Here is a 21,704-nt window from a genome sequence, read left to right on the forward strand (position 1 = left end):
GGATGTAGGCCTTTTAGCCAGTAAAAACCCAAATTCTCCCAAGGCTTTTGTTTTTTTAAAGTTAGCCATATTGGTTGGCATGACTGACTGACTGACCGTTCGTTCGTTCGTTCATTCATTCATTCATTCATTCATTCATTCATTCAATAACTTACCCAAGTACCTATTGTGTATAAAGTGTCCATTCATTCATTCATTCATTCAATAACTTACCCAAGTACCTATTGTGTATAAAGTGTCCAGCAGGGTATCTTGGGGATCCAAGAAGTTAGTGAGATTTCTTTCCTAGAAGAGTTCCAAGACTGAAGCAAGAAGACAAAGAAGTATACAAATTCTTCCATTACACAGAGAGGACTTATGCCACAGCTGAGTCATCAGTGAGGATAGTGACCAAGAAGGGCATCTTTGTAGCCCACTGGGACAGCTGTGTTCAACCAGTGGCAGAGGACCAGCACCCAAGAGTAGCTGGGTAGAAGCATCAGCATAGAAGGTGCAATCTCATCACCCAGAGGCTACTCACCCTTAATACACTAGGCTCACATAAGCACCTGGGTTCTTCTAGAATACAGCCAAGGCGAAGAAAATCCTCATAGTGGCTAATTTCTACTTTGCCAAGTAGAGGTCTCACCCACATTTAGTTTCCCTTAAGATAACATTTCTCATACTCAAGTGTCATGGATCAACAAATCAACATTCTTGAGCTGGGGAGATGGCTGAGTGGATAACGTACATTCCATGCAAGTCTGAAGACTAGAGTTTGGATCCCCAGATAAAGCTGGAATCAGCATCAGTAGTGGGCAGCTGTAATCTCAATGTGTACCTATGACAAGTGGAGGCATAAGAATCCCTAGAAGCTCACGTCCCTGGTATGTGCAGAAGTGAACAATTAGAGACCCTGCCTCAACAAAATGGAAGGCAAGGACTGACACCCGAGGTTGTCCTCTGACCTCCACATACACACTGTAGCATGCACTGCCCCCCAACATACACACAAACGTGCACACACATACACACAATGTACATAAACACATTTTGAAACAAATTCTTTTTGCTTTTAGTTTTTTCAAGACAAGGTTTCTCTGTGTAACCATGGCTGTCCTGGAACTCACTCTGTACACCAACCAGGCTGGCCTTGAACTCAGAGTTCCACCTGCCTCTGCCTCCTAAGTGTTGAGATTAAAGGTGTGCGCCACCACTGCCAGGTTCAAAACAAATTTTTAATTTATACTAAAATTTTGCACAGAGAATACAGTGTCTCTCAAGAATGTCATAGTTGTTTTTTGTAGGGAGGCCTTGCCATCTAAGGAGATAGTAATACTTGAATGTGTACAACATGGCAATCATGTTTACTATCATGAGCAAAGCTAGCTGGCCAGGAAAAAGAGCATGCAAAAAATGAACTCAAGCCCTCATCAAAGCTGCAGACTCACACCAGACCCTTTCGGTATTGTTATCTGCTTCATTAGAAAGTCCACACGGAGCCGGGCAGTGGTGGCGCACGCCTTTAATCCCAGCACTTGGGAGGCAGAGCCAGGTAGATCTTTGTGAGTTCGAGGCCAGCCCGGTCTAAAGAGCGAGATCCAGGAAAGGCGCCAAGCTACACAGAAAAACCCTGTCTCAAAAAACCAAAAAAAAAAAAAAAAAAAAAAAAAAAAAAAAAAAAAAGTCCACATAGAGGAACTCAGACTTGACCCGGTCTGGATCAGGTGCCTTCTCTGTGGCTAAGAGTCAGTACCATGATTCAGTCACCAGTGGGGAAAGAAGAGATTTCTAGAATTAGGAAGAGAGTCTGTTCAGGTCATGAAATACACACAAAGCAAATTCCTGAGATGTCTGTATTTAGTTTTCATCTACAATACTTATAGCACAAAAGGCTTTAGCCAGCATTTTCTTAAGTTGAACATGCTGGTCCATGCTCTCTACAGTGATGACAGGAATGAGCAAATGGCAAAAAGCATGGATATATCTGTCTTCCTTGGATCACTATAATGGGACATTTTAGAGCAGAATATCATCAAATTGAAAAATAATGTCAACACAGAATCTGTTGTCTGCTACTCCCTAACTCTATAAATACTTAGGATGAGACCTTTGAGCAAGCTCCTTAGAATCAATGGTACCCAGTTACTATTACCATGAATCTGGTCTCTAATATGCCAGTGTACAAAATCTGAGGATCAATAATGCATAATGAAAGGAAAAATCTGATTTTTAAAATAATGTCAATATATCAAAATGCCTGAATGCTTCACCATTGGTGTACAAATGTAGGATTAGAAAGTCCCAATATTATACATAGTTGGTAGTAGAAAAAAAGCCAAATAACTGAAAATATGACAGAATTATTATTTTTTAAAAAAATTCCCAAGAATTAACAAAATTCCCCTAAGGAAATTTAGGGACTTTGAATTTCTTAGTTCTCACTTCTCTTCTGAACTTAGCTCTTTACTATGTAAGTATAAGTATGCGCCCTTCCACAGAAAAAATAGCTGACATATCCCACTATGTCGAAAGTTACTGGAACCAAAAGTTATTTCCTTAAATTTTTGTTTATATGTATGCGTGTTTTGGCTACATGTATGTGTGTGCACAGTGCCACATGTGTGCAGTGCCCACAGAGGCCAGAAGAGAGTATTGGATTCCCTGGGACTGGAGTTAAGGATGGTTGTGTCCCATGGGTGTTGGGAACCCAGCCAGGATCCTCTGGGAGCAGCCAGTGTGTTCTTCTCCACTGAGCCTTCTTTCCAGCTCCCCTCCCTCCAAAGTATTTCAATAGACACAAACCCCTAAAAGGAAAGAAGAGGGTCAGTGAGGTGGCTCAGCATGCAAGTCTGATGACCTGAGTTTGATCCCCCAAACCTAAGTAAACATGGAAGGAGAGATTCCAACTACACATTTCCCACCCCTCTGATTTCTACACATAGGCCATGACACAAGCCCCCCCCCCATACAATGAAAATAAACATAAAAATTTAAATTAAAAGAGATAAATTAAGAAGATTCCAGTGATCTTTGAAGACTTTCTTCCTTCTATTCCATGAACGAGGACCAATGGAATGGAACTGAGCCACCCACAATTACTCAGACCCTGGGTGAAGCCAAGTTCAGAGGCATGCTTCAGAACTTGGCTTGGGCAAAGGAGTTATGTCTTTGCCAGAGGGAAGGAGTTCCTTCTCCAAAGGGAGTTCAGTTCTTCCTAAGGCATGCTCTAGACATTAGATACTAAGTTAGCAGAAGCAGCTGCTGCCCTCTGGGTACTGTGTGGTCAATAAGTATGTGTGAATGATGCCTTTCATCTGCTCTCCACATAGAAAGGGAAGGTCAATATTAGGACCAACTAAATTTTCTGCCACAATAGGACCAGACATACAACATCATTGATATTGTACATGGAGTCACAGGCATCCAACATACATCTTAGAGGAGTTTGCTGACTCGTTCAAGTAACTATCCAAGTTATTTTTTCCTTTTTCCTGAACTAATGATTAAGTCCACTGCTTCCTGTAACAACCTCTGCTAGAAGGTATTTCCTTGCCTCTAAGGTAAGTATTTGTCCTAGTTATTCCCAGATAGTTTGGTGTCCGGCAGGGCCTCCTTAATTCTCTTAAAAATTATTGAGGAATCCAAAGACTTTTGCTAATGTAAGTGTGTGTGTGTGTGTGTGTGTGTGTGTGTGTGTGTGTGTGTGTGTGTTGGGGCTGTGTTGGCTGTTGGTATTTGACTTTTTAAATTAAAACGGAAAATGAAGCAGAGACTGGACAGAGACTTCTGCCACGATAAAGCTCCTGGTTCTCTTACTCACTCCTTCCACACGACTGGGACGGTAAACCCTACTCTCACGGGAGCTTGATCTGGCTGGGTTTCTGCCACCTGCAGATAAAAGAGGACTGAACAATAAAGAATTAGTCTAGGGTAATAAAATGAAGGACTGAATTGTATACATCAAAGTGCTGTTTCCTCCCTTCCTTTTGCCACCCATTAATTGAAAGCCTCCCGAGGAGTGATAAATTTAAACACAGCTAACACCTACACTTTCAAAGTGCTTTCACATCCAGTATTTAATTTTCACTACAACCCTATGAAGTAATTTGTCTTACATCAGTTTTACAGATGAGAAAACTGAGATGTGCCAAGCCTGCGAGATTTCACGCAGGGGTGAAGTAGCTTTAGCCAAGACTTAATCCAAATCTCATTCTCTCCATCTCCATGGCCAAAGTTCCCGCCTCAGGTGATGCTATTTTACAAGATGCAGAGCTGTAGCACAAGCCCTCCCACATTCTCTTGCTCCTTCTTAAAAATGAAAAAAAGAAATCCATCCTCCAGTGGATAGCGGGGCGCTGTCTGTGAAGCAGATCCTCTAAAATGATCATCATATTTGGCTGTGGCCTATAGTTCAGAGGACACGAGTGGAGATGAAGTTAGCCGGGTAACATCACTCTTTGAGCTCTATGATTGAAGAATTGTGGAAGGGGACCTAGGAACCGGACAGGAACTGGAGAAGCTGGATAATACTCTACAGATAATCCGGAGACTTCGAGGACCACGGCATCTCTAAGAAAAGCTTCGCTGTTCCGGGTCCAGGCAATTAGATGCGCGAACTGCAGGACTAAAATTCCGAAGTCTTGGATTTGAAAGATGCCCACAAACAAAGAAACAACAAAGTCAAGTTCCCGTGGCGAGAGAAGAGGAGTTCGAAACGAAGCGTCTTTTCCCAGTATGGGTGGAAACTCCTAGCATACCGCCCCACATCACTCAGATTTGTTATCCACGGGGGTTGCTTGGACAGCCCCGGCCAGGCACGCCCGAGGCTTTCCCAGAGTACTACAAATCCCATAAAACCTCGCGGCGCGGAAGGTGATGACAAAGCGCCGGCGGATTGGCCAAGGCGGGGGAGGGCGCGCCGGTCTCTCCCAAGGGGAGGGGCTAGGGGCGGGGCGGGGCGCGGGCGGCTCGGCGGACACGCCCCCTCGCCCGAGGCCCCCTCGGCGCCTCTTTCCACCGCCTCCTTGCTCTCCGCGGTCAGAGAGGGCCGGAGCGAGAAGATGGCGAAGACGTACGATTATCTGTTCAAGCTGCTGCTCATCGGCGACTCCGGCGTCGGCAAAACCTGCCTCCTGTTCCGCTTCTCAGAGGACGCCTTCAACACCACCTTCATCTCCACCATCGGTGAGGGAGCGGCCGCGGCCCGGGACTGGAGCTGAGACGCGGGGGGCGGGTGCCCGGGGGCCTGGGAGAGGGCACGCGAGGGCTTTGACGCCCCGGGAGGGAGACCCCGGGGTCCGCCGAGAGGGCAGTGCGAGCCGGCAGGGCCAGGGCGAGAGGGGCGGGCGGGACGCGGGGCTGCGGGGCCGAGGAAGGGGAACCGGAGCAATCGGGAACCAGGGGTGTTGGAGACACGAGGGGGCTCCGGGGCGTCGGCGGAGGAGTCCCAGAGGAACAGAGTCGGGGGAACACAGGAAATTGTACAGAAAGAGAGAAAGGGGAGAGTGGATACGAACATGGATTGGAAAGAAGGAAAGAGGAAGGAAATGTGGAGGGGGAAATGAAGGGTTGAGGACTTGAGGGGCTTCACATGAAGTAAAGGGACAGTGGACACCAGGGACAAGAGAAGTGAGACTAGGCGGTCAGAAGGGAATTGAGGGGGAATGAATGAATGTTCAGGAGGCGAGGGATGAAGCGACATGGGCTATAAAGGTGTGCACAGAGATGCCAAGAGAAAATGCAGAAGAAAATTGTAGGTGGGAGAAGGGCTCAGGGGGACCAGAGGGCAGCATGAGGCTGCTTGGCGGAGAAAGTAAAGGAGAGCTGGGTGTTAGCTAGAAAGGAGAAGCGGAAACAGAGGATGTAGTGCAGGGGTTGAGCAGAGAAGAGAGGAAATGGAAAACATGGGGCGCAGGACTTTCCCCAGTTACTAGGAACGCTGGTTTCCATTTTCTCTTGACTTCTCTGAATCAGGATTTTAAAAGTGACTAATGATGGAGTAATGTCTATGGAGTGTTAAATTCTTCTGTGTATTAATAGGTATTAAGGGGGCTGGCGACTTTTGGGGATGATGTGGTCAGAAATATAAGTTCACCCCTTCACTCCGTGTCTTGGGAAGCAGTGTGTCTCAACTTTTTAAATTCTTGAGCTTGAGTATTTAGTAATGTCTAAGACACGTGATTAAATACAAATTTCTCCTGCCCCCCTGTATCGTTTCCTTTGATTCTAATTACTTTTTAGGTGAATCACAACATACTATATATTTCCCAATTACTTCTAATTGATTCAAGAAAAAAAAAATTACCGCTCTCTCTGGGAGCTATCCTTCTTATATTTCTAGTAAAAGACATTGTGTTCAGGTAACAGAGTCTTTAACTTATAAACTGAAGAGCAAATCAAAACTGGTTTTAAACTTTCTGTAGAATAACCTTAACATTTTTCTTGTTAAATTGCTGCAGTCAATTAAGTACCCTAAGAATCAACTTTTTGATTGTGTGGGTGATTTTTCCAGCCTCTAATACTAGCTTATTTAGGTGTTTTTCAAATGGTTTTCAAAGTGATCCACAAGCAATGGAGAATTAGTGTGTTGGTAATAAGGATGTTTAAGTGGCTGGAAAGTTGCCTCAGTGATTTGCTGCTCTTACAGAGGACCCAGGTTTTGTCCACAGCACCCATCTGGCACCTCACAACTGCCAGTAACTCCAGTTCCATGGGATCCAACACCCTCTTCTGGCCTCTGTGGGGACCAGACATTTACATGGTGCACATACATGTGTGCAGGAAAAAAAAAACACTCATATACTTGAATTTAAAAAAACTAAACAACATCTGTGTTTAAATATTTGTATATTCTTTTAAGTAGGTATAGTCTTGGTTTCTTTCATACAGACTGAATGGAAATCTGGGTGTTGTGACGTCTGGCTTAAGGAAGTTTGAGTTGCAAGTTCTTGGCAGTTAGTCTTGAGTGGGACTTTTCTTTTCTGAGGAAGCAGATTTTAAATGTCATCTCGCATCTCGCAAGTGTATTTGTAAGAGGCTTGGTGGAAGCTGGTACAGCTACTAAAGGACATTCATTTTTGGTATCAATTTCAAAACTCCAAATAACTCCTGTTGAGTGCTGACTGCGTACTGCAGTGCAGATGGGAAAGGACGGTTTCTAACGAGTTGAGTGGGGAGGCCTTGGTTACTCTGTGTGTGACTCTCAGAACTTTGCTCCTGCCTTGAAAGTGAGTGACACTGGGGCAGGAGAGGTGGCTCAGCAGGGCAAAGTGCTGGCTGCTCTCCGAGAGGACGCAAGTTCAGTTCCCAGCACCCACATCAGGTGGGTCACAAATACCTATTGGCCTGGAACTCCAACTGCAGGGGAACAGATGCCTCTTCTGGCCTCTCTGGACAGCTGCACTCACGTGTATACATCTCAAACACAGGTGCACACACATACCCATAAACCTTTTTAAAGGAAAAAATAAAAAGAAAGTGAATAAATCTCACTGATACAGTTTGTTAAATTCTTTGTATTCCCCCAAATAGATTTGCTAGTCAGTCCACCTCCCCCACACTCTGTGCCACATTTTCTGTAAGGCTATTTACTACCTCTGAACATAGTATTTTTCTCTCTCTCTTTTTTTTTTTACCACCCCCCCCACCCCCACGGAGCTGAGGACCGAACCCAGGGCCTTGCACTTGCTAGGCAAGTGCTCTACCACTGAGCTATAAATCCCCAACCCCATAGTATTTTTTAAAAATCACTTTTCTGGGAGGGTTTAACTCAGTGGTATAGTATATGCTTAACATGGGTGAGGCCCAGGATTTAATCCCTAGCCCTCCTCCTGATGTGTGTGTGTGTATGTGTGTGTGTGTGTGTGTGTGTGTGTGTGTGTGTGTGTAGTATATTACATTTCACAGTGAAGGATTAGAATCTTTTTTTTTTTGAGTGGATTGTTTTTAATGATTGAAATGAGCATATTTGGAGGGTTGGAATTATGAAAACATTAATAACTGCTTAGATTAGGAGATAGATATTGCATGGTGAATCTCATGGGAACTCTTGATCTTTGTACTTTCTGTGTGGAGAATGTGGTGAAAAAGAAGCTTCGAGCTGTTCTTCAGTTGCTAGGGAGGAGGGGGAAATCCCAGGCTCTTGCTTAGCCCCAGAGCTCCAACAGGATGTGGTAGGAGACAGCCAGAGAACCTACATACCGGCAGCTGAGATGCTTGGCGGTTGCAGTTACTCTTGAACAGTAGGGTGAAGTTGGCCCACTCTTGTGAGAAGTTCCACAGACTCCTCATTGACCACAAACCCAGACTTGAAGTAGTCACATCTCTAACAACCATGTCACTCCCCGCCAAGCCCCAGATGCATCTCCAGGTGATCTGAAGTTGTTGAGGTGACAGTTGGTAACCCGTCCTTCCCCATCGTAATTTAAGTGTCCATTTGTGTAAACTCCTGGGCTTGCCAAGGTCTTCTTGTAACATTGCTGACAGACTTGATAAGTGCCACGCCCCAGGAAGGATCCCCTCTGAAGTCCTGGTGTGTGTGTGTGTGTGTGTGTGTGTGTGTGTGTGTGTGTGTGTGTGTGTATTTGGCAGATACGTCCCGTGTCTGCTTTTTACTATGAAGATAATGCTTTCATTTTAGTTGTGTCTCGCCAGTGTTTAAGTGTTTGTTAAAACGGGAATCTTCCATCTTTCGACTGTTTGGATGGGGGTTTGGTCAGCATGAAAGAGGAGACAGTCATTTTGATTCTAGGTAGAATTGTCTCCTATACTTTCTTTTTCTTTCTCTAAGGTTTGGCACTTTGAATGCTTTCTGTTCTTTGGCATGATAAAAGGTAGATTTTCTTTCACGTGACTTACTCGGAATCTTTTAGTCTATCAGTCAGATAATACCTGCTAATGGTGGAGTAAGGATGCTTTAAGTCACTTGAAATTATGGGTGTAATGCCCCAGACCAACTCACTAGCTTTTTAGCTTATATGTTGGAAAATTGAAAAGGTTTTTATTGGCTTCAGCCCCATCCCTTACATAATCATAATTAACACTCAGATAAATACCTTTAAATAGAATATTAAGACAGTTAGAACTGGTGATACTGTTCACTATATATTGTTTCCTGTGGGATGTGGGTGATTTTAATATTGACACGAAGTTACCCTGACATCTTGAAATGGCCTGGTATTGAACAAGGTGCTGGTAGAGCAGAGAGAGAACCCAACTCTGCCCTGTAATGGGGCCTTCTAAGCCAATTCCCTTCTAGGTCTCTCCTCCTCCCCGCCCCCTTCTTCCTGTTAGGTATTTCCTGAGTGGTTTCATTATTTAGTATAGTCATTGTTTGACATCAGAGAGTTGTAGAAATTATCTACTTTACGCCCTGGCCCAGCCTTACAAATGCTAAACTCTTCAGCAGAACCATTGGTGAAGCTTCAAACCCAAGTCTTTATCCCTCTCATTATTGCAGACGAGTGTGATCCTGTCTGTAAAGCCACATTTTCCAGAGAGTAATTAGATTATGTGTGTGTGGTGGGGGGAGGTAAGGTGTTTCCACTTCCATTAGCATTCTGTTAAGGGAAACAGTTCTGGGAGACTCTATATGGGGATAATAACTTGGCACACAGCCTTTGCCCTTTCTTCCAGGCCTGGAGTTTCAGGTCAAGAGATCATAGTGCACCCCGCCATCAACATTCCTTCCATGTGTGAAAGAACTCATGAAATCATTTTTGTAGCCCCACACTGGTGATCGTTGGGATAAATGCCAGCAGAACCCTTTTAGGCCTTGTGTTCTGTAACATTGTATTCTTGTCTGGGGATCATTTGCCTTTGATTTAGTTAACGCAGGGTAGCCCATGGGCCAAATGGGGTTTTTGTTTTGTTTTTTTTACCTTTTAAAAGAAGTTTTTAAAGATGAAAACAGCGAAGAATATACAACAAAGATGATATGTGACCCACAAAGTTATTTACTGACTGGTCCTTTGTAGAGCAAGTGTGTTGACCCCTGCTTTTGATTGTTCTCATTTCAAAACTTTTATCAAGACTTACTGACTGAAAAACAAACTGTCATATTTACATTCTTATCCAAGATGATATCAACATCTGGCTGAGCATAAGCCAGATACATAGAGGAAGTTGATTTTAATTTTCAGAGTTGTTTTCCTTGGTTTCAACTTCTCAAGCCAAAATACCAAAGAACATGCAAGTTCAGATTGAACATTTTGTGCATAAAGCCTTATTTTAATGTCATTATGCTCTTCCAGAGCTCTTGGGTAGGCTTCCCATCTCAGTGCTAGTGTTGATAGCAATGTTAGGCAGAAGTAGAACTTAGTAGTGGATGATAAAGGGTTACACTCCTCTCTGTGATGAGGAAACCTTTCTAGAAATGCAGGCACGGGGAAACTGAGTGTTGGGTATGAATGTGGATCTGTCCTAAGTGTTCTTTACTAAAGAGCATCAGCCACCCTTCTGCAGGCAGTGAGTAGGGGTCGGGTTTACTTGGCAACCACAGGAACATTGTCTGTATCTACTGAAAAAAGCTAGAGGGGACCAGCTTGGATATTGTTTAGAGCAAAGTAGTTTAGTCTTGAAGACCGGGAGAAACTTAGTGGTTCATTGCTGAAGTGAATCTGAAAGGAAGGATGGAGCTGGAATGAGGATAGTCGGAAGTTGCAGGCAGGCCTGGCCTGGGACTGCCTCAGGGTCACGAGCTGCCCACCTGCCTGCAGCTCCGTGCTGCAGATCAGCACTCCTGTGTGTCATAACCGGCACCTGGAACATTTTTCAGGCAAGGGTTCTCATAGCAGGATGAGAAGAGGGTTCCAGATGGAGGAGTAGATGCTAGGTAGTGAGTCAGATTGTGGAGTATGAGGTATATGTAGCTATGGAAAGATGACTCGAGAAGTACATAGTGAGATTATCTACTGCTCCTGCCTGGGTCAGGGTGCAAGCTCAAAGAGGCCAGGTAGGAGCCTCGAATAAGGGCCTGAAGGGGAGGTGGTAGAGGGTGGTGTGGACCTTGGCCTGCTGGGCCAAGGGAATGTGTGTGGCTCAGCTGCATTGTTATCATTGCCATGGTGGAAAATCTTGCCCTCAAGATAGGCTGAACTTTTTCTTAGAAAAACACAAACCTATGGGTAGTTCAAAGGTAATTAACCAGTGTTGTGGTTCAGGTAAAATAGACATATCTGGGTAGATAAGGCTTGTGAACCACCTCCTTACAAACCAGGCATGGTGGTCAGGGATGTTTGGTGGTCACAGTATTTGAAAATGGATCCTTCATCAGGACTGTGTTTTCGTGAGTAAAATTTTCAGTTCCTAGGTCGGTGAAGCAGAATGGTTCATCTGTAGTGGCAAGGAGATGGTATGATGAATTCAGAGGTGCAGCAGGTCCCAAGTCAGATAGGTTTGCATCCTCTTCCTAGATTCATGGCCTAGCATGAGTAGGTTGTTCTAGGCCTTAGTTGAATCATCAGTGATGGAGTGTGATCATCTGTGTGTGTTTTTCAGGGTCTTTGAGTTTTCCAAGGCAAGAAGCAAGTCAGAATCACTTAGTAAATCTCGAAGGCCTATTCTGTAGGACTGTGCAGTGAATGAATGGGTAGATGGATGAATTGTGAAAGCGGTTACAGACTGTAAAGACAGCATTGCCTGAATTTGTTGTTCTTTCATAGTGTTCGACATGACTAGATTATATCTGAATTAAGATAAAAATGTTCTATTTGACTTGTTAATATAGAAATGCTATCTTCTCTAGTGTAAAATGCTGTTTGCTTCCCTGTAATCAGTTTTAGAATATGAAAGCAATTTCGCTTATCTCTTGGTGTACATAATAAGCCATTTTAACACTCTGCTTCCAACCCCCCACTCTCATAAATACCAAACAGAAAATGAGTGAAATCACTGGGTTTGCATTAGAAGAGCCATTTCAGCTTTGTCTCTGCCCATTAGCTTCAAACAATGCAACAGATGCCTGTTAACAGTTTCGTGCCCATTTTTAATTAGCAGATGGAGCTGTGTTTGTGTCTGTGTTCTGCACAGCGCTTGTTTGAGTCACAGGGTAGTGAGTGGATTAGGAATGGGCTGGGCTCTTGGGCCAAGTACAACCAAATTCTATTTTAAAACATTGATTTTTGTATGTGCTTATAAAGGACCGATTATATACACTGGGATAGCCTATATCTAGAGGAAAACTAATGTGTGCAGTTATATTTTCTGTCGTTCTTAAAGGAAAGAAATTACTATTTTATGGTGTCAGTGAAATTGCCATTTTGTGGCATTTCTTGAGGTGAAATTTTCATGAGGTAACTTTCTTTAAAGACTCAGTGCAGTCCTTTGGCATAGTGTGTTGAGGGGTACGCAGCTGGGCTGGGAGGCTTCAGCAGAACAGAGTGAGGAGCACACAGCGCTGGGAGGGAAATGCCACTGATGGTGGTGGATTGCTCTGGCTTGCTGGAATGCTGTGTTCTGTGGAGAGCTGAGGTCCTGGCTGAGCCCAGCAAGACAGAGGATGATGATGGAGTCCTAACATCTGTCTGTCATGGGGAAGTAAGGGTGGCACCTTCCTACACATATGCTATCTTCTAACATGACCAAGGAGCTGTTGGCCGTGCGACATGTTATGACTAAATTTCAGTACTAACAAACATTAGACAGTAATTATTAGATTTGTTGTATGGAATGTTGTGCCCTTTTTCTTTTAAAAGATTTATTTATTTTTCTTATTTGTGTGTTTGTTTGAGTATATATTCACGTGTGATTACAGGTACCTGTAGAGGGTGTCACATCTTTGGAATTGGAGTTACAAATGGTTTCTATGCTCAATTTTGAAGTTAGGGGATTTTTTTTTAAATTTTCAATTGAACGAATAAGAACCTGAAAGGAATGGCTTCTTTGAGAAAGAACTGATTATGTGTTTTTTGATGCTTGGTTGCTCAGAGTCTCCTTTGGGAAGCTTTCTCAGTAGCTCGCAAGCTGCCTTCTCGCTGCCTTACCTGTAGGGCCTAGCCCGGCTTAATTAGGCACTTTGGTATTTACCTGTTGCTGAACCTTTGGATGTTTCCCAGGGAGCTCTTTCCCTCCTCAGTCCAGAATTTTATTTCTTGGCTCCCAGAGTAAATGCTAACGCTCTTCATGGTATCATGTTCATCAAATTTAGGTGTGTGGTTACTGACATAGACCACAGTGGCATTTGGCAGCTTGTGGCAGCATGGCACAATTTCCAGGTACTTTGCAGAAGCAGAGTTAGGTGTGGACTCCCACCTCATCCTGATAAAAACCAACCACAGAGAGGTTAGGTACTATGTAAAGTTCCAAAGCTTCTGGCTGCTGGAGTTTGGACTGGCAGGGCTTCTCACATCATATTTCATTTTGCTGTTTTGTTGAAGAACTAGGCAGTACTTATTTTAATAAATCACAGATATTTTTCCTGATGTATAAAGTCGAAGGACAATCTTAGAGATTGATCAAGTTCTGTTTTGAAATATAGGGTAAACTAATTCAAAGCTGAATTATACATTTATTTTCTATGACATGATGCAATGCTTATCTGGACTAGGTGTTACGAAATATTCATTATCTCCCTAAACACATGTAGCTACATAAAGACCATTAGAAAGGTGAAAAGTTTGCATTGTGAGATACCAGTGGCCAGCTGTACCCTGCTTGTTTGTTGTTTATGAATCTGGATGGGGGTGGGTTGCTTTGTATGGTTTTCAACAAGGAAGTCTACCTTTTTCTCTTCTAAAGTACCCTGATAAAATCTTTGATACAGCTAGAAAACACCTCTTTGTTGAGAGTTCTTCGTTCCATTTTTGAAGTGATGTGGGTTACTTTCTCATTTCACTGACCATTGTTAGCACCCCACTCCTACTGTGCTTGGGGAGAAGGGCGTGGCTTGGAAGAGGAAAAGACTGAAGACCATTCTCTGTGCCCTTCTACTAGTCTCTGTGGTTCCTTCTTCGGTGTCTTGCTTGCTGTTGGCAGCCGAAGTTAACCACTGGGTGAGGACTTGGAAACTCCGGCCTAGCAGCTGAGAATCAGTAGTGACCTTTGCTTGCTATTACCCTTCCATATTGTTTAGAGCTGGATGGTAGAAAAACAGTGTTTGTCTCAGTTCCAGCAGCACTGAGCAATGACATGGGAATGAGGCTGTTACCCAGAATATTTAAGTTGGTGCATTTCCTATTTTGTTTACTTACATTGTTTTTTTTTGTTGTTTTGTTTTATGTTTTTTTTTTTGAGACAGAGTTTCTCTGTGTAGTTTTGGTTCCTGTCCTGGATCTCGCTCTGTAGACCAGGCTGGCCTCGAACTCACAGAGATCTGCCTGGCTCTGCCTCCCGAGTGCTGGGATTAAAGGAGTGCACCACCACCACCTGGAGTTTTAAAATATTCTAGTCCCACAGTATGAAAATTTTATGGAAAATTTCAAATTAACTAATTTCCTATATATAAAATTCCACTGTAAATTAAAATATAAAACCTGTATGTATATTACCATCAATATACCGTCTTGGTGTCTCAGTCTTCAGCCTTGATAAATACCATTACATTGTAAATTTAGGTTTTGCTCTCCTTTAATTTAGCACTTTTTTGTTTGTTTGTTTTATTTGTTTAAATGGTCTTAGTTACTGTAAATACAGCCTGTAATATTGTGCAATACAGTGGCTACATGCTTCCTTCCAGTTATAGGCATTTTGCCAAGTGTAAAATGGAAGGGCAATCCCCCAAAATGATGATCACGTACAGGGTGAGCTTCTTAAAGATTAATTTATTTTTTGTTTATGTGTGCCTGTGTGAGTTTTATATGCACACATGAGTTCAGATGCCTGAGGAGGTCAGAGAGAGTCAGATCCCCTGGAGCTGGAATTGGAAGCTGGGAACTTGCTGGGAATTGAAACTAGGTCCTCTGCAAGAGCAGAAATGATCTTAACCACTGAGCCAGCTCTCTCGCCCCTCCACTGCTTCCAAATCGACTTGTTAGCTTTTTTCTTATGTTTGTCTGGAAGAGATATCATAAAATACTCATCCCCTTAATCACACACACACACACACACACACACACACACACACACACACACGAGGAAAGAGTGATGACTGACTGTACTGTTATTTGTTGATTGCTTATAAATTCAGTCCTCCATCCGTTATTGCACAAACTCCTCTCAAGGACCTTAGGCTGGCCGCTTCCTTAGCAGTAAAGATTGCTAGCTTCCCTGTCTTCAGAGTCCCCCTGGCAGCAGCATTTTGCTAGTATATTAAATCAGAGAAAAAATAAACTTCCCTTTGCATCCTGCAGCTAATGATTGTGCTTTCTTCTCACCAGTGGGCACTAGTGTTCGACACGTCAGAAGGCAGAAGGAAGGAGCAGGAGCCTCGTGTTGCTCTTGTAGGGTGGCTAAAGGTTTCTAGCTCTGAAGAGATTGTGTGGCGTTTTTAAGCCTGTCATGAGCATGGACTTTCTGATTTCGTGGCTCTTTCTCTCACACCTCATCTGCCTTCAGTTCTTTTACTTTAAACAGAAACTAATGGTTTAGCATGCAGTTTGGATGTGGTTAACCATTTTGTAGAAGAAAAAAGAAGGGGTTAAAGTCAGAGGTCTGGACTCCAGGACATATGATTTTCTGTTTACTTTTGGGTTTTAAAAAGGAGCAGCTTGGGTTAGGGTTGAACTAGGTCTCATTGCTTATGAAGTTGTGTAGCGAATTTAGTAGCTAGTCAGCTACTTGGGTCAAGTGCAGCATTTTCTCTCTATTTGTTCCATCATCCACATTTGTGGGTGTGCATGTGAGTGTGCTCATATGTAGAGGCCAGGGGTCAGCCTCAGTTGTTCATCAGTTGCTGTCAACCTTGATTTTTTTCCCACCCCCAGAGCTGAGGACCAAACCCAGGGCCTTGCACTTGCCTCTACCACTGAGCTAAATCCCCAGCCCCTCAACCTTGATTTTGAGACAGAGTCTCTCATTAAACCTGAGACTTGCTGATTCAGCTAAGCTGGCTAGCCAGCAAGGACCAGGGATCTTCCTGTCTCTGCCTCTGCCCCTGCCTGCCCAGTTCTGGGATTATAAACACATGCCATGATGCCCAGGTTTTTATGTGGACTCTGGGGGTCAAACTCAGGTACTTGCATGGCAAACACTTTACTGTGAGCCATCTTGCCAGCCACAGTCACTTTTGGTTTGGGTCTGAAAAACTTTGAGAATGGAAAATATGAAGAGTATCCAGGTCATTTTAATAGGAAAGACCAATAGGAAAGGCTGCAGCAGGGTATATAAATGGTGTTATGAACGCACCAGAGAGAGGTTGAGAAGAGCTTACAGGAGAAAATCGCACGCAGACTCATCAGAGTCCGAAGGAGGGGTGAGTTAGTGGAATGGGAGAGAGGAAGGAGGGATGACTTTCTGGGCAAGGGGCTACTGCCTGCATGGCCAGCAAAGCTTCCTGGAGGAACTCCGGCACCGGAGCCGGTGGGAGAGGATGTGACCAGAGGTAAAGGTACAGGGTGCTAGAGCAGAATGGGAGAAACTTTTTAGCCTCGTTAGTCAAGAGTTTGGGCCTGAGCCTGAGGGCAGCAGGGAGCCATAGAAGGGTGTCACCCAGAGAAGCCAGTTAGGGTTAGCAATCCCAGGTACGTCTTCCCCCACGTGGACTTTACTATTGGCAGAGTGTTTCCACTCCTGTTCCTGTATATAACCCTCAGCGTTGCCCCAGAAGATGTGAAGCGATGATGATTGCCATGTCCTAGGTGAGGAATGCACGGCTCTTGGAGGAGAATGACTGTCAGTCCTGTAAGTAGGTAATGGAGCCCAAAGCTGAGGCTCACACCAGTTCTGGGCCCTTTGTCCATGGCAAGCTGAATCTCTTAAAGTGGCTGCTGGAATTTTCTATGAGTTTCCATGTCTGAGCATTTAGGCCTAGGAACAGCTCCTTTCAGTGGTCTGGAAGAACTGTGTAATGAACCCACAAAACCTTAAGTGTGCTGAGCAGGAACACGAACAATCCCCTTTTAACAGGTCCCAGCAGCAGCTAATGCAGATGTGCGTATGTTGCCTGTTGGCTTGGGAAATCAGTGGACTTGTGGTTTCAAGACGTCTCTTAGCCACTAACCTAATCCTTTAGGAGGCAATCAAATATGTGCATAGCAGAATGGGGGCAGGAGGGGCCAGGGTTTAATTATGAACCCTACTCTGGTGAAAAGGGAACTAATTATATCAGAAATCTCTGCGTTGTCTCTCCGTTGGCTTGTTTTATTTATGTGGGCTTGGCCTTATATAGGCTGTAATTTGCTAGGAACAGCTACCTTAATTGTGAGCTTCCTTCCTTCTTCAAGTCAGGTTTATCTTCCTGTTAGCCTGTCCTTTTTTGAGGGCGAAATTCTGTCTAACTCTGGCTTTGTTTCAAGAACCCTGTTTGGCAAAGTTTTCCTTAGTGGTATTGTAAAGTAGACCTACATCTGGCTTGTTTGCTAACTTTGAGCCTCCAGCACACCACTGTTAGCCGGGACAAAGAAGAGCGTGAGCAGCTATACTTGATGTGACAAGCCCATTTACTCTGTCGCATGAACTTGCACCTGGGCACGCTCAGCCACCACACTCTCAGTTTATATGGTGCATGTTGGTGCAGGTTGGCTCCTGTGATGTCTGAGAGTGTACAGCGGCATTATTGTACTGTGGGAAAGACAGTCATTACAAAGCTTCAGGCAAGCCAGCGAACCTTCTGGGTGTTTGTTTCTTCCTGTGCAGAAGGGGATCTTGTGCTAGAAGAGTCTAGAGTCTTTTTCAGAGCTCTGATCCAAGTTATAACCAATGACAAAGTGGGAGAGTAGACAGAAAAACCCAAAGTTTATGTAAAAGAACTTGGGCTTTTGACCTGGAAACCCCCAAGTTCAGCTTCTGATTTTAACACTTCCTGTTTGAGATCCTATGGTAAATTATTTTAACATTTTCTTAATTAATAAAGGAAGCAGTTAACTTCTTGTTAGGACTTTTGTTTTGAGAAAAAGATGATTATTGTGTGTAGCATAGCTTTAAAGCTAGTCTCTCTCTCTCTCTCTCTCTCTCTCTCTCTCTCACACACACACACACACACACACACACACACACACACACACACAGATTTATGTGGGAACTGTGTAAATCAAGTCAGTTCCAGTTGACCATGTGTAAGTCTAGACAGACAGCCAAAAGAACCTTGGAAATCCCTGGGGACTTAATTGAATAGCATTTGATTTTCACAGGAAGTAACATTTATAAAGTGCTTACTGTATATCAAGTGCTATTTTGGACATGAACATTTTTTTATGGGTTGACCTATTGAATTATTACAGCATCTTCTTTGTGTTCTGTTATTGTCCCCACTTTCCAAATGACATAATTGAAGCACATTAGTTGAGTAACTTTTCAGGTCACGTAGGCTGAGAACTGGTAGAACCCAGGCGGATTTAAATTCAGGCCATCTGGCCCTGGAGTTTTTATATTTGATATGTCTTTAAAGCTGCCCCAGCAGATTGTTTTTAAAGTTGCTATCTTTAAAGGAGGCAGTGCAGCATAAGATAAACTGTATAACTCTGCTTTTTTCCCCTACTGTGTGTCTTCTCCAAGTTCTTCAACCTGCTTGGTCTCCATCTCCTCTTCTCAGCAGAGACCCTCTCATGACATAATCCAGGAAAGTGCTTTTCATGGCCTGACACACAGTAGGAGGCTCAGTAAATGCTGAGGTCTTTTTGACTTATCAAGGAACTTAAGAGGCACCTATTAAGATGGATTCTATAAAAATATGGACAGGAAGATTTTGCTTATTTTAATGGGGTATACATCAGTGTTCTAGAAAATTAGTCTAGAAAGTGTAGGACTATGTATATTTTTTACAAAGCTATTATTAGAAATATTGTCTAGACTCCTCTGTAGACTGAAGGTGATTGGTCCCCACCTCACCTGGCATAAGGAGACCCAAGAGTAGCCCTGGCCTCTGTACAACATGTCAGTGTAAGGTACAATTTCTCAGGCTTCCAGCTACTGTGTGCTCCCAGTGGAGTGTGAATGGGCTGAAAACACAAACAAAAAAACAGTGTGGAATACTCTGTCCAGAAGGGACCAATATTTCAGTTTAAATATTCTAGCTCCATGGCCTCTGTTAGGGCTCTGGATTTTAAGTGCAGTGAGTTTCAGAGTGAAATCTCCCAAATTGTAATGAATTTGTTTGCATACATGAATTTGAACAATACATTAAATCTGGAAACAGTGTAGCTGATTTTAATGGAGTAAATTATCCAATTTGAAAGCTAGTTAATAGGTTTTTTTCTTTATCTAATAATCAAGATGATAATACTTTAATTTTAAAAAAGTCATTAATCATGCTTTTATAGCATCAATACATGCTATTAATTTCTTTGTAATCATTAAGCTGTCTTATTAGGAAAATTAGGGAAATAAATGTGTCAGCATAAGCATAAAGTATGATTCCCCCTGAATGTTTTCTCTCTTAGGGTATTTAGTAGATGATGATTATATGTATAGGGCAGGCATAAAGCCATAATTGTTTTCATTTTTATATAGAACTTGTTTTGGACCAAGAAGCTGAGATGAGAACTTAAAAATGTTTTTAAGCATTAAAGATAGCTGGTAGGGCAGGATATGGGAGGAGTTGGGGAAGAGCACAGATATGTTAAAAATACATTATGTGAAATTCTCAAAGAGTTAAGAAGAACATTAAAAAAAAGATAGCTTGAAATGGTATACTCGACTTTAATCCCAGTGACCTATAATCTTGGTACTCAGGAGGCTGAGGCAGGAGGATCTTAAGTTGTAGGCCAGCCTCAATTACATAGTGAGTTCCAGGCCAGCTGGGCTGGATGATGATGGGAGGATGGATGGGTGGGTGGGTAGGTGGACAGACAGACAGACAGACAGACAGATAATAGGTGGTAGGGATGGGGTCATGAGGAGCTTAGGGACAATTTAAGAGGATAGATTTAATTTTGACTATAGTTGAAAGGGTTATACTCAAATTTGTATTACATTTGACTTACAATTTCAAAGACTGCGTTGGTTTTAAGAGTTCATTTTTGGGGTTCAAAAGCACTAAAAGCAAAAACATGCCACGGACCTCTTGGTTTCCGTTCATTTCCCAGAATTGTGATGCATCTAGAAAAGTGTTTGTTAAGATGTTTGGGCTGGAGAGATGACTCAGTGCTGCTGTGGGACCAGATTTCAGGTTCCCAGCACTCACTTAAAAGCTGAAGGGCTGTGGATACCTGCCTATAACCCCTGCTCTGGAGGCGGAGCCAGGGATCTTCAGAGCAAGCTGGATAGGCTGGGTTCGATGAGAGACTCTGCTTTTGTAAGTAAAATGGAGAGCAATTGAGAAAGACACCAGATGTCTACCTCTGGCCTCTGCACATGCACACACTGCTCAGATTCATGTGCAGGAAAATGTTCAGATGGTCAGAGTTTTGCTTTTGAACAAAGTGAAGGTTTGTGATGGTGGGTTTGACTATTGCTCAGTACTGAACAGTGAAATAAATGTGCCTCAAAGGGTGAGAACAGCAGCTCTTAGGAGGACAGGAACCATGACCTGCATCTTCAGAACCTTTTATCTGGTGCTCAGGCACACAGATCTCTTCCTGGACTATAGCCGGAAGTTTTCCTGTGTCCCGCAGCCACTCGGTCCAAGTAAACACACAGAGGCTTATATTAATTACAAACTGTTTGGCCTATGGCTCAGACTTATCATCACCTAGCTCTTACAACTTAATTCAACTCATTTCTATTAATCTATGCATTGCCACGTGGCTTCGTGCTGTTACCTGTGTTCCATTACATCTTGCTCCCCTGGCAGCGCTCAGTGCCTCCTCTGACTCTGCCTTCTTCTCCTTGTCTCTCTGCTTGGATTCCCCACCTGGTTCTATTCTGCCTTGCCATAGGCCATAGCAGCTTCTTTATTAACCAATGGTAGCCACACATCTTCACAGTGTACAGAAAAGACCATCCCACAGCACTGGACTAAATGCGTCAGCACTGTGTATAATTGCCTTCCCAGGTATGGCTCTTGGGTTTAGTAGTAGTGCTTCTCCTTCGTGGCAATACATATACTTCAAAGGCTATGTAATTATCACATTATTGCTTAGAGCCATTCTCTAGATACAATCAACCTGTTTTTGTTTTTTTACTCAGAGTGTTGATGTGCAGTGAAGTAGTAAATGTCTGCTGACTGCACTGGTGACCCTACACACATGCCATTCCCAGGGTTTAGAAAGTCTCCAGGAGATGTTTGTTGAGGGACTGTCCAGCGACATCAAGCACAGCTTCGGCATCCTTACCACTGCTTTCCCCTTCCCTGGCTCCTTCACTTCTCTCTCTCAAGAGCCTTTGCTGACTCTTGTTCTTGGTACAAGACCTCCCCACTCTCCTTCTTCTGTCTCATCTGGTTCGTTTGGCTCTGCTTTCAACCCCACTGAAATCATCTTCATTCCTTCATTGTTTATCTTCTGAAAGACTTCTTGTCACCTCACTCCATTCATTAAGTCCGGTGCCATTTTCTTCAGAACTCAGGCCATTATGGCCTGTCACAGCCAGTGGCTTGCTCAGTACTTGTGCCCTGAGGCATCTCATCAGTGCTTGGCACCCTTTATTGCCCACCCCATCAGCTTCCAGAATTGTCAGCTCCAGCAGGCTTCCCCTCTCCTAACTGCGCCTTCTGTTGCCATTGGTGGTTTCATTTTGCTGTGTAATTAAAGCTG

General features: G+C 43.5%; 1 protein-coding gene across 1 annotated transcript in view; it reads left to right on the top strand.

Annotated features, from left to right (window-relative positions):
• Positions 1–4,945: 4,945 nt before the first annotated feature.
• Positions 4,946–21,704, top strand: part of Rab8b (RAB8B, member RAS oncogene family) — a 72,339-nt gene continuing 55,580 nt past the window's right edge. The window contains exon 1 of the mRNA XM_028866150.2: positions 4,946–5,166. Coding sequence (XP_028721983.1) covers positions 5,043–5,166 — 124 coding nt within the window. The 5' untranslated portion in view covers positions 4,946–5,042. The remainder of the gene's footprint in view (positions 5,167–21,704) is intronic.

Source organism: Peromyscus leucopus, chromosome 7, assembly GCF_004664715.2.
Source record: "Peromyscus leucopus breed LL Stock chromosome 7, UCI_PerLeu_2.1, whole genome shotgun sequence".
Lineage (NCBI taxonomy): Eukaryota > Metazoa > Chordata > Mammalia > Rodentia > Cricetidae > Peromyscus > Peromyscus leucopus.